The 12,783-nt window shown below is 41.9% G+C and overlaps 1 protein-coding gene across 3 annotated transcripts; it reads left to right on the forward strand.

Moving 5' to 3' along the window:
• The first annotated feature begins 39 nt into the window (after positions 1–39).
• On the forward strand, positions 40–2,783 carry LOC110749571 (Tetratricopeptide repeat (TPR)-like superfamily protein). Of its 3 annotated transcripts, none has more exons than XM_088248039.1 (5): positions 40–1,311; positions 1,392–1,544; positions 1,686–1,757; positions 1,906–2,066; positions 2,209–2,783. In XM_088248039.1, the coding sequence occupies exons 1-4, from the start codon at positions 94–96 to the stop codon at positions 1,951–1,953; spliced, it is 1,491 nt and encodes a 496-aa protein (XP_088104165.1). In that variant the 5' UTR covers positions 40–93; the 3' UTR covers positions 1,954–2,066; positions 2,209–2,783. The 3 variants fall into 3 exon arrangements, with proteins under 3 accessions (XP_088104165.1, XP_021805380.1, XP_021805381.1); XM_021949688.2 differs by having other exon boundaries at positions 1,857–2,066; positions 2,209–2,782; XM_021949689.2 differs by having other exon boundaries at positions 1,872–2,066; positions 2,209–2,781.
• The last annotated feature ends 10,000 nt before the right edge of the window (positions 2,784–12,783 follow it).

A 12,783-nucleotide genomic window follows, 5' to 3' on the forward strand; every position in this document is an offset into this window, starting at 1 on the left:
CTCCACCTTTTTTTCCCGTTAATTGTCAAATTATAATCATCGTCATTCCACAAAGCAAAAAAGCAGTGCCTGAAGCGCCTTGTATAGATAGAGATGCTGATGCAGTCCATTTTGGGTCGCAAGTCACCTTCACTTTCATCTACAGGTGCCTTCACTCCTCTCCCTTTGTTGTGCTCAAGTTGTCTCAAATACTCTGATACATACAAGTTCCATGGTTCTTTCACTCACTCAAAGCGCAGAAAGGGTGTGAAAGAAGTCAAATTTATAGCATTAACTGATCAAAACCTTGCAACTACTAACTGCCCAAATGGTGAGGAACTCTCTGGTGAGTCATACAACCATTTGATAAGTGATTTTTGTAGAGCAGGGCAAATTGACAAGGCCATGGCTCTTCTTGCTGAAATGGAAGCTCTTGGGGTTCGACCTAATTCAATCTCTTACGCTCATTTGATTGACGCTCTTGGAAGTACTGGCAGGACTTTGGAGGCTGATATGTTGTTTCAGGAAATGATATCTTTTGGGTTTAGGCCAAGAATTAAGCTTTACAATGTTTTGCTCAGAGGGTTTTTGAAGAAAGGCCTCTTAGGACTGGCAATTAGAGTTATGGCGGTAATGGGTGATTTGGGGGCCGAGAAAAATCAAGAGACATATGAGATTCTTCTTGATTACTATGTCAATGCTGGGAGGTTGGAAGATACTTGGTCAATGATTAATGAGATGAAGCGGAAGAGGTTTCGGCTAAGCTCATTTGTGTACAGTAAGGTTATTGGTCTTTACAGGGATAATGGAATGTGGAAGAAAGCAATGGACATTGTGGGTGAGATAAGGGAGATGGGGATGGCATTAGACAAACAGATTTACAACAGCGTTATTGATACATTTGGGAAATATGGTGAGGTGGATGAAGCTTTGGAAGTGTTTGAGAAAATGAAACAAGAAGGTGTAAAGGCTGATATAACGACGTTTAATTCCTTGATACGGTGGCATTGTAAGGCTGGTGATATAAGTAAGGCACTTGAGTTGTTAACTGAGATGCAGGAACAGGGGTTATATCCTGATCCAAAGATCTTTGTCACCGTTATCAGCCGACTGGGGGAGCAGGGGAAGTGGGATATGATACAGAAGACTTTTGAGAATATGAAAAGCCGAGGGCATAAGAAAAGTGGGACCATTTATGCTGCTTTGGTTGATATTTATGGGCAATATGGAAAATTTAAGGATGCAGAAGAGTGTATATCTGCCCTAAAGGCGGAAGGTCTTATTCCTTCAGCCAGCATGTTTTGCGTCTTAGCAAATGCCTACGCTCAGCAGGTTTTCTGCCCCTTCCAAGTTGTTTTCACTCAATGCACGGACATCTGGTCCCATAATCTCATTCTTTTTTTGTAATGCAGGGATTATGCGGACAGACAGTTAAGGTACTTCAGCTCATGGAAGCTGAGGGAATTGAACTGAATGTCATAATGCTGAATGTGCTGATGAATGCATTCGGTGTTGCTGGTAGACATTTCGAGGCTTTATCCATTTATCACCATATAAAAGAAAGTGTGAGTCTTGTTTTTGCATAAAACTTGTCTAGTTGCGGGTGATAACTTTTTCAGATACATTGAATTTCTTCAACCAATACAGTTCTCTCGTGGTACTTGCCTGCTGAGTTGCTAATGGTGATGGTTTTGTTGTTTCTGAAGGGTTTTAGCCCTGATGTGGTTACGTATACTACCCTCATGAAGGCATATATTCGGGCAAGGAAGTTTGATAAGGTGCTATATATTCTTCATGAACTTTAAAATTTAATTTGAGCTATGATGAATAAGAGAGTAGGAAGCTTGTTTTCTATTCTAAATCTCTCCAAATGCAAGTGGTTTCCTGATCAGGTCCCTGAGGTTTACGAGGAAATGGAACATGCAGGATGCACTCCAGATAGGAAGGCTAGGCAGATGTTACAAGTTGCTTTAATGGTCCTTCAACAGAGGAATTGTGAGTAGTAGTGAATGGTTGGGTTGTGATGCAATGTGCTTGTTCAATCTGGTATGGACACAGGCTATGATCCTTTCAGCAGTCAAAAGACGGTGAGTTTTTTTTTTTTTTTAATCCTCTCTCTCGCGAATTTTGTTGTTCACTTTACGTTTGGGACTCCTGGACTCCTAGTCATATGAATTTATATCAGATTGACCTTGTTCGTGGGTTATAAAATGTTTTATCAAATCTCAGGTCTTACGTGATGGCTGTGCCGCTTTTTTACAAACACTTCAAACCAGATGGGGTGTTAACTTTCGCCACATTAAAATGCACAACTGATAAAGCGGCAAGAGTTGCAGTGATGAACTGGTGTAATATGTTGGAAAGACAACAGCTAAGACTAGGCCCGTTTAGCAGTTGGAAACATGGACAACAGAGCAGGAAAGTGCAACACAAACTCTCACTTTCAAAGCACGAGTCATTTTCGTGAGCTATCAACTTGGTGCCTGCCTATGCAGGGCAGCATTTGTTACGATGTTAGAAAATTGATGATATAGCTTGTGCTGCAACTCAAACAGGCGTGTTTCCATACATGATACACCGTAGCCGAATGTAGTGGAACCAAGGTCTAAAATATCGGTGATATCGGAAATATCGGTAGGCCAAAAACACGGAAATTTCGATGGAAATATCGGGATATTATCGATATCGATAAAAATTGAATAAAAACCACGGAAATTGTAAGAAAAACTTGGAAATTTTTATTGAAACTTTGCAGGATGTTTATTTAGTCAATTATCTATTAGTTTATCATAAAAAAAATTGGAAGGAAATGCATTGCATGATGGATTTAACTTATTTAAGTTGATTATATAGCGAGCTGGCAAACACTGTGAGTGTAGAAAATATGTAGTAATTAATGAAAAAAGATTAAATACACCATAATCATTTATAAATAATGAATTAGTATAATATTTTACACTTTATACAATGCATGGTAAGATATATGGTCAAAAGAATTCAAAACAATTTGTTTCTTGCAAAAAAAATTCATGAATAATACAATACAATTAAATTGTACAACTAATTCTTATTGAACCATATCAATCTTTTAAATATAAGTACAAGTATGATGTATGTACGTCGAATTTCTACTATATCACATAAACGAATAAGATAACTAATATATTTTTAAAAAAATTGAAAAAAAATTATAAGGAACTTCAAATTACAGCTGCGAAGAATTAGAGAGAGAAATAAAATAACTTACTTGCAGTCGAAAGATGAAGAGAATTCTTGAAATTGATGGAGATTATCTAATAATGTTAGAAATTAGGGTTGTACTATACAATATATATAATTCCATGTGTTAATATATTAATTTAGGAAAAAAAACAAAAAGGGTAAGTAGAAAAGCTAAGGGAAGGACAAAAAAAAGTTATTAATTATTGAACGTAGAAAAGCTAATATGAATGCTCAAAAAGGGTAAGTGCCCGTTTGGTATTGCTTATTTGGGGTAATAAGTGATTTGAAAAAAAAATTTGGGAAGCCCAACCCGTTTGGTAAACTATGAGAAAATCACTTATTGTTAAAAATTGCTGTGAGAGAAAGCTATTTGGGAAAGCAGCTAATAATGTGCTTTCATTTTCTGATTATACATGAATCAGTTTCAAAGAGGCGCTGGGTTTAATGATTATGCAGCAATTATTTTTTGATTATACGGGAATCTATACCAACAACACTTCTAACAAAAAGTTTACCAAACGCCAAACTGTGTTCTCTCACAGCTGATTTCTCTCACAGCAAATCTAACAGCGATTATTTTTACAGCACAGCAATGTCAAACTGGCCCTAAGTAGAAAAGCTAATATATTAATATAGAATAGGCAAGATATTAATTATTGCCTTAGGTTTATTACAATAAAGGGAAGGGAAAAAAAAAACAACAAAGCGTGTTTTCATTTTTTAAAAACCCTCCAAGTGAAACGACGTCGTTTCACTTTAAGTTTTTTTTAGAACACTTCAATCGAAACGACGTCGTTTCATTACAATAAACCTAATAATTAAAAAAAAGACTGAGTCGTCTTCCTCCTCGCGAAGTCGTCTTCTTCGCAGAGCCGCACCAAAATTTACAGAGTCGCAAAATTTCTTCCGCTTCAGAGTGTCCAGATCAGGCGCGCCTTGCTCCGCCTCACTCCGCCTTTCAACGCCTTGCAACGCCTCCTCACACCTTCTCCGCCCCTTCAGCATTTTTCAAGTTTTTTCGGGTCAACATATCGCGTCGATATTCTCGATAATATCGAGATATTTATACGGTTTTGTGTTGAAGTTGCTCGATAATATCGAGCTCGATATATCGGCGACAATTTCGGCGACAATATCGATATTCTGACGAAATTGTTTGGTTTGTTCCCGGATTGTCGGCAGGTGAAAAAAACGATTTTTTAGACATTGAGTGGAACAATGGCATTTCAGAGAGCCAGTTTTTAGTGCTGCTGCCGTACGGGGTACACCGTAGCCAAATGAATTAGTTACAATTATCATCTTATCTCAGACCAAGTTAGGCATATCTAAGGACATGTGAAAACCCTAGCTGAAAGAAAAACTCTCTCTCTGTGAAAGCTCAGCCGCCGCCCCTTTGGGGGTTGGTGGCCATCTTTTATTTCCATCCCGTTTTCCGTTTCCCCTCCCTTTCCTTCCTCTTAACCCTCCTCTCTTTCGTCTCTCTCTCTCTCCCTCTGTTGGGATTTTTTCTTTTTTCACGCACTTTTTCTCTTGTTTTATTTCTAGTTTGATTTTGGTCCAGATCTCCCCTTGCCCTCTTTTCTACAGTTTCTGTGGCTGATCTTGGTGGGTTTGTGGTTTTCTGGTTTGTTCCATCGGCGGTCTGCACGGTGGTGGCTCTGATTTTGGTCCAGATCTCCCCTTGCCCTCTTTTCTACAGCTTCTGTGGCTGATCTTGGTGGGTTTGTGGTTTTCTGGTTTGTTCCATCGGCGGTCTGCACGGTGGCGGCTCTGATTTTGGTGCTCCTGCTCCGATCTTCCCCGATCTTTTCGCCCCTGGGGACTGCCCATCGGCCTGGTCGTTTTGGGTCTGCTCTGCCTGGTGCTGAAGAGCTTGCTGTGCGGTTTTCTTTGTATTTGCAGTTTCTTGTTGTTTTTTGTGCTTCAACTCGTTTGAGTTGCTGCTTGTTACAGTCTCTTCGGGTATTTTACTTGTGAGAGTTGTGCTGTCTCTTCGGGTTTTTACTTGTGAGAGTTTACGTTTGTTGCATCTGTAGTTTGAGTGCCTAGGCTTTTGGCTTTAGGCGGTTATGGGTTTGTTGGCGCTAAATCTGAACAGATAGAGATGAGTGCAACTTACAAGTGGGATGGACGATCGAGAGATCGATTGGATGTTGGATGCCGATTCTTCCTGTCCTTGGATGCCGATCCTGAATAGAAAGAAGTCGGGACTCGTAAGGTCTATGGAACCGGTGTGGAACCAGCCTAAGACCCTCCGATGCCGAAGTAAGTTTGTTGTTTTAAGAGCTCTTGCTGTTGACCATATAGAAGTATAAAAGTCAAGCTGAAAAGTCTTACCCCTTTGTTGATGGTGAAGGGGTGTATTTATAGAGGGCATTTGGGATGCTTGTGGTGTTCATTTCCGATGTGGGACTCGTGGGAGGGCCCTGTGAGGTTGACACGAGTCCTTAGATATTTCGGGCGGGTGCTTCAAGGCTGATTATGTACAATCGGTATGGGGTGCCGATTGTAGACGAGTTGGGCTCGTAATGGATGTTCGCAGCTTTGAGACAATGCCATTGGTGGCCGATGCCGATTGTCCGAGGCCTTGGGTACTTGGGCGAGTTTATAAGATCCACGTGTCGTTGTACGAGTGGAGGGTCAGATATGGTACAAACAGTAGTCCCCCAAGTTGCCGATTGAGAAGCTTCTCGGTTAGGGACTTGAATGTGTATTCGGCATTCTGACCCGGACACAATGGTCCCATAGTTGCCGATGGTGGTATGTAGTCCCCCAAGTGCCCAAGGGAGTGAGCTTGGATAAGAGACGGCATGGTGTGCCGATGGCCGAAGGCTGAAGCTGATGGCTGAAGCTGATGGCCGAAGGCTGATGGCCGAAGGCTGAAGCTGATGGCCGAAGCTGATGGCCGAAGGCTGAAGCTGATGGCTGAAGCTGATGGCCGAAGGCTGAAGCTGATGGCCGAAGGCTGAAGCTGATGGCCGAAGCTGATGGCCGAAGGCTGAAGCTGATGGCCGAAGCTGATGGCTTTGAGAAAAGGCGCTGGAGAAGTGTCTCCTAGAAGGTGCCGTTCGGCATGGCTGAAGCTAATGGCCGAAGGCTGATGGCCGAAGTTGATGGCCGAAGCTGATGGCCGAAGGTTGATGGCCGAAGCTGATGGCTTAAGGCTGATGGCCGAAGGCTGAAGCTGATGGCCGAAGCTGATGCCGAAGGCTGAAGCTGATGGCCGAAGGCTGATGGCCGAAGCTGATGGCTTTGAGAAAAGGCGCTGGAGAAGTGTCTCCTAGAAGGTGCCGTTCGGCATGGCTGAAGCTAATGGCCGAAGGCTGATGGCCGAAGTTGATGGCCGAAGCTGATGGCCGAAGGTTGATGGCCGAAGCTGATGGCTTAAGGCTGATGGCCGAAGGCTGAAGCTGATGGCCGAAGCTGATGCCGAAGGCTGAAGCTGATGGCCGAAGGCTGATGGCCGAAGGCTGATGGCCGAAGCTGATGGCTTTGAGAAAAGGCGTTGGAGAAGTGTCTCCTAGAAGGTGCCGTTCGGCATGGCTGAAGGCTGATGGCTGATGCCGAAGGTTGATGCCAATGGCCGAATACTGAATCATTGAGGGGATGTGAAGACATCGCACACGCCGAATGATGCAAAGGGTGTCGAAGGCCGATGGCAAATGGCAGATGGCAGATGCCGAATTATTAGGGGGATGTGAAGACATCGCACGCGCCGAATGATGCAAGGGCGCCGAAGGCCGAAGGCAGATACCGGATCATTGGGGGGATGTGAAGACATCGCACGCGCCGAATGATGCAAGGGCGCCGAAGGCCGAAGGCAGAGGCCGAATCATTGGGGGGATGTGAAGACATCGTACGCGCCGAATGATGCAAGGGCGCCGAAGGCCGAAGGCAGATGCCGAATCATTGGGGGGATGTGAAGACATCGCACGCGCCGAATGATGCAGGGGCACCGAAGGCCGAAGGCAGATACCGAATCATTGGGGGGATGTGAAGACATCGCACACGCCGAATGATGCAAGGGCGCCGAAGGCCGAAGGCAGATGCCGAATCATTGGGGGGATGTGAAGACATCGCACGCGCCGAATGATGCAAAGGGTGTCGAAGGCCGATGGCAAATGGCAGATGGCAGATGCCGAATCATTGGGGGGATGTGAAGACATCGCACGCGCCGAATGATGCAAGGGCGCCGAAGGCCGAAGGCAGATACCGGATCATTGGGGGGATGTGAAGACATCGCACACGCCGAATGATGCAAGGGGTGTCGAAGGCCGATGGCAAATGGCAGATGGCAGATGCCGAATCATTGGGGGGATGTGAAGACATCGCACGCGCCGAATGATGCAAGGGCGCCGAAGGCCGAAGGCAGATACCGGATCATTGGGGGGATGTGAAGACATCGCACGCGCCGAATGATGCAAGGGCGCCGAAGGCCGAAGGCAGATACCGGATCATTGGGGGGATGTGAAGACATCGCACGCGCCGAATGATGCAAGGGCGCCGAAGGCCGAAGGCAGATGCCGAATCATTGGGGGGATGTGAAGACATCGCACGCGCCGAATGATGCAGGGGCACCGAAGGCCGAAGGCAGATGCCGAATCATTGGGGGGATGTGAAGACATCGCACGCGCCGAATGATGCAAGGGCGCCGAAGGCCGATTGTAGGAGGTGCCGAGGGCATGGCTCAAAAGGGTGCCGAGAGCACTCGTGAAGGAGAACGACATAGCGTTTTGTGTCGTTTCCCACAGACGGCGCCAATCTGTTGGCGCTAAATCTGAACAGATAGAGATGAGTGCAACTTACAAGTGGGATGGACGATCGAGAGATCGATTGGATGTTGGATGCCGATTCTTCCTGTCCTTGGATGCCGATCCTGAATAGAAAGAAGTCGGGACTCGTAAGGTCTATGGAACCGGTGTGGAACCAGCCTAAGACCCTCCGATGCCGAAGTAAGTTTGTTGTTTTAAGAGCTCTTGCTGTTGACCATATAGAAGTATAAAAGTCAAGCTGAAAAGTCTTACCCCTTTGTTGATGGTGAAGGGGTGTATTTATAGAGGGCATTTGGGATGCTTGTGGTGTTCATTTCCGATGTGGGACTCGTGGGAGGGCCCTGTGAGGTTGACACGAGTCCTTAGATATTTCGGGCGGGTGCTTCAAGGCTGATTATGTACAATCGGTATGGGGTGCCGATTGTAGACGAGTTGGGCTCGTAATGGATGTTCGCAGCTTTGAGACAATGCCATCGGTGGCCGATGCCGATTGTCCGAGGCCTTGGGTACTTGGGCGAGTTTATAAGATCCACGTGTCGTTGTACGAGTGGAGGGTCAGATATGGTACAAACAGGGTTCTATGCCGGATTTTTCCTGGCTCGCGGGTTCTTTACCGCTTTCTCTCTGGCCTCCTGTGGCCATGACTGGAGTTCCCGATGTTATCGGTGTCCTTCCCCTCTGGACTACTGTCCACATTTGTACTATCCCTGTTTGGGAGTTACTCGCGGTGTCTCTACCGCTTCCTCTCTGGCCTTCTGTGGCCATGACTGGTGTATGTCTTAACCTTATATGGGTATGTGTAACCGTTACTGATCTTGTACTGGCCTTCATGGCTTTTAGCCTTTGTGCTTGATTTATGAATGCAATATATCGTTCCCTTTCAAAAAAAAAAAAAATTATCATCTTATCTCATGTGGTTTGACCCACATGAATGTCAATAACGTTATATATTTATGATAAGTTAGATATCTATTAAACTTATGTGAGGAATCCATCAACTGAAGCTCTTTGTGTATTACATAATACATTAGCACATATATTTGTGATAAGTTGGATATTACATAGCGTCCTGACAAATTGTAAGTTTCGCATAACATATGGTTTCAAACTAACTATTCAGTTTCAGTCCCATCTACAATTAAGTTCTTCGAGAAATAGGAGAAAATTCCAGTAAGACCTTTGTTTCAAAAAATACCCTTATTTGCCTGCAAGGGGGAGACAGTGACAGTTGTTTTTATCAACATTAAACTAGTTTTGCGGTTCACTTCAACTACATTCTCACATTTACAAATGTGGCATCCGAATGAGATAAAGAGAAAATGCTATCACATATCAACTAATTATTTCCAAAAGCTATACTTGAGCCTAATATAGCTTCAGCCATTGGACTGATAAGAGTTTCGTAGAGAAACAGCTCGGCTGCTTTCTTGATGAACGTGAAATCATCACTGCGTCAACCGAACTTTAAGTTGAGATTGCAATTCATAAAAAAATACATTTCAGAATCACACAGAGCGTTACCTTTATATGTTTCCTCAAACTTTGTTTCATCAAGAATTAGCTGATGGATTGATAAATCCTCTATGTCCCTCATTTCTTGTACGAATATGACCACAGAAATATTGACTATATAAATATCACAGTCAAACATAAAGCAATAACTTTATCAGAGGATCAAAGAGATAACTAATTTTCCAGTAATCAAAGATAGAAACACTCAATCAGCAAAATCAACAATCTAGAGCCCAATTAATTACCCAGTTAATTGCGAATTTATTACATTCAAAGGGTGTTGCCGTGCGGCTATACCCATTAAATATATTCGAATTTATTATATGTAATGCGTATAGCCGGGCGGCTATACTCCTTAAATATATTCGAATTTCTTATAATTCAAGTGTATAGCCGGGCGGCTATACCATTTAAATATATTCGAATTTCTTATACGTGATACATATAGCCGCACGGCTATACCCTTAAATATATTCGAATTTATTATATGTATTGAGTTAGCCGGGCGGCTATACTCTTGAAATATATTCGAATTTATTATAATTCAATTGTATAGCCGTACGGCCATACCCATTAAATATATTCGAATTTATCATATATAATGCGTATAGCCGCGCGGATATACTCTTTAAATATATTCGAATTTATTACAATTCAGGTGTATAGCCGTGCGGCTATACCCTTTAAATATATTCAAATTTATTATATGTACTGAGTATAGCCGGTCGGCTATACGCTTTAAATATTCGAATTTATCATATTTAAAGTGTATCGCTGCTTGGCTATACTCTTTAAATATAGTCAAATTTATTATATGTAATGAGTACAGCATACCCTTTAAATATATTCAAATTTATTATATATAATGCGTATCGCCGTGCGGATATACTTTTTAAATATATTCGAATTTATTATAATTCTCTTTAAATATATTCGAATTTATTAAACGTGATGCGTATAGCCGCACGGCTATACCCTTTAAATATATTCGAATTTATTATACGTAATGCGTATAGCCGAACGGCTATACCCTTTAAATATATTCGAATTTCTTATACGTGATGCGTTTAGCCGCACGGCTATACCCTTTAAATATATTCGAATTTATTATACGTAATGCGTATAGCCGAACGGCTATACCCTTTAAATATATTCGAATTTCTTATACGTGATGCGTTTAGCCGCACGGCTATACCCTTGAAATATATTCGATTTTATTATACGTAATGCGTATAGCCGCGCGGTCATACTCTTTAAATATTCGAATTTATTATATTTAAAGTGTATAGCCGCACGGCGATACTCTTTAAATATATTCAAATTTATTATATGTAATGAGTATAGCGCTGCATACCCTTCAAATATATTCGAATTTATTATAATTCAAGTGTATAGCCGTGCGGCTATACTCTTTAAATATATTCGAATTTATTATACGTGATGCGTATAGCCGCACGGCGATACCCTTTAAATATATTCGAATTTATTATACGTGATGCCTGTAGCCGCACTGCTATACCCTTTAAATATATTCGAATTTATTATACGTAATGCGTATAGCCGCGCGGCTATACCCTTTAAATATATTCAAATTTATTATACGTAATGCGTATAGCTGCGCGGCTATACTGTTTAAATATTCGAATTTATCATGTTTAAAGTGTATAGCCGCTCGGCGATACTCTTTAAATATATTCAAATTTATTATATGTAATGAGTATAGCATACCCGTCAAATATATTCGAATTTATTATAATTCAAGTGTATAGCCGGGCGGCTATACCGTTTAAATATATTCAAATTTATTATATGTACTGAGTATAGCCTGGCGGTATCGAAAAGAAGTTAAATTCTCCTTCCCCAATATCACCTATATAAATATAAAAAAATTGAAAAAATAACTCAAAAATATTTTCAAGAAAACTTAATGCAACTGTCAAGCTATATGCATTTTTCCACATGTTTTGTGTTCCTTTCTTTCCATATTTTATGTGCATGTTCCTATGATAGAATTGAGGAAAGGAACTTAAAGGATTACCTTTGGTTGAATGTCCTCTTGGTGATTGCATCTTCGGGGCCTGGTTTTGAAATTGAAGCCCTAGTGGCCTTTGAGCCATCCGCTCTGCAAAAGATTCACATAACTTGTAATTACTTAGATAAATCCAACAGTTAGGATGGGATTAAAGGAAGCTGTCTTTTGTGAATCATTAATTTTATTGTAGGCTAAAAGTACTTGAAATGCCATGCCTGCTTTTTTGTGGACAAAACTATCCATTCATAAAAATTCCAACAAACACCATATCAATACTGTATAGTAGAAGGAAAAAGAAAAAGGGAAGCCATGAACAGGAAGGTGCTTTGACTGAGTCGGCGTCATTAGCCAAGGCCTCGATCGATTCGAGGATCAGTATAACTATCTTGAAATTTTAAATTATGTTATAAAATAAAATAATTGGAGTATGGAATTACCACTGAAAATTGATAGTGGAATTATATCTTTTCTTGTGGCGTTTGCACAGATTGAATTTCCTCTCAAATAGAAACTCACTCACTAGTACTTAAATTTCTCTCTCCTTTTCTTTCTTCTCTCTTCTGATGGTATATCTTACAAATGAATGAGCAAGCCTATTTATAGGCGCTTCTGAAGTTTTCTCGTGAGTGTACAGTGCAAATCTTCTGCCTCAATTTCAAACCATCGCTTTCATCCGTGAGTGTACAGTGAAATCTTTGCCATATTTTCAAACTTCATAATTTTAATGTGGGCTCCACTTCCATTATTTATAACACTCCCCCTTGGAGACCACATGTCCCTAGATTAGTTGCCTCATTAAAACCTTGCCTGGAAAAACCCAGTGGGAAAAAACCGAAGCGAAGGAAAAAGAGTACAACCTTACTTGGGACATTAGAGTAATGTGAAGTGCGCACATGTTGCCTCGTTAAAACCTTGCTAGGAAAAACCCAGTGGGAAAAACCCTAGTCGAAGGAAAAAGAGTACAACGCGCTTATGTCCTGTGTTAGAGGACTCTTGAATGCTCCCCCTGATTTTGCATGCTCCAACTTGATTGCTTGCAGAGTTGTCGTAATCCGATGCCATGTACTAGCTTCTGGAATGTGCACTTGGGTAAAGACTTGGTGAAGAGATCTGCCAAGTTATCGCTTGAACGGATTTGTCTGACTTTGATTTCTTGATTCTTCTGAAGTTCATGCGTGTAGAAAAACTTTGGTGATATGTGCTTGGTCCGGTCACCCTTGATGTACCCTCCTGTGATTTGAGCAATACAAGCTGCATTGTCTTCAT

Source organism: Prunus avium, chromosome 2 (genome assembly GCF_965620075.1).
Source record: "Prunus avium chromosome 2, drPruAviu1.hap1.1, whole genome shotgun sequence".
Lineage (NCBI taxonomy): Eukaryota > Viridiplantae > Streptophyta > Magnoliopsida > Rosales > Rosaceae > Prunus > Prunus avium.

Bases quoted from the DNA above. Each gene is read 5' to 3' on its own strand.
- LOC110749571 (XM_021949688.2), top strand. From the start codon at position 94: ATGCTGATGCAGTCCATTTTGGGTCGCAAGTCACCTTCACTTTCATCT. The intron at 1,545-1,685 runs GTGAGTCTTGTT...TTGTTTCTGAAG, and splicing joins ATCACCATATAAAAGAAAGT to GGTTTTAGCCCTGATGTGGT. The intron at 1,758-1,856 runs GTGCTATATATT...TCCAAATGCAAG, and splicing joins GGGCAAGGAAGTTTGATAAG to TGGTTTCCTGATCAGGTCCC.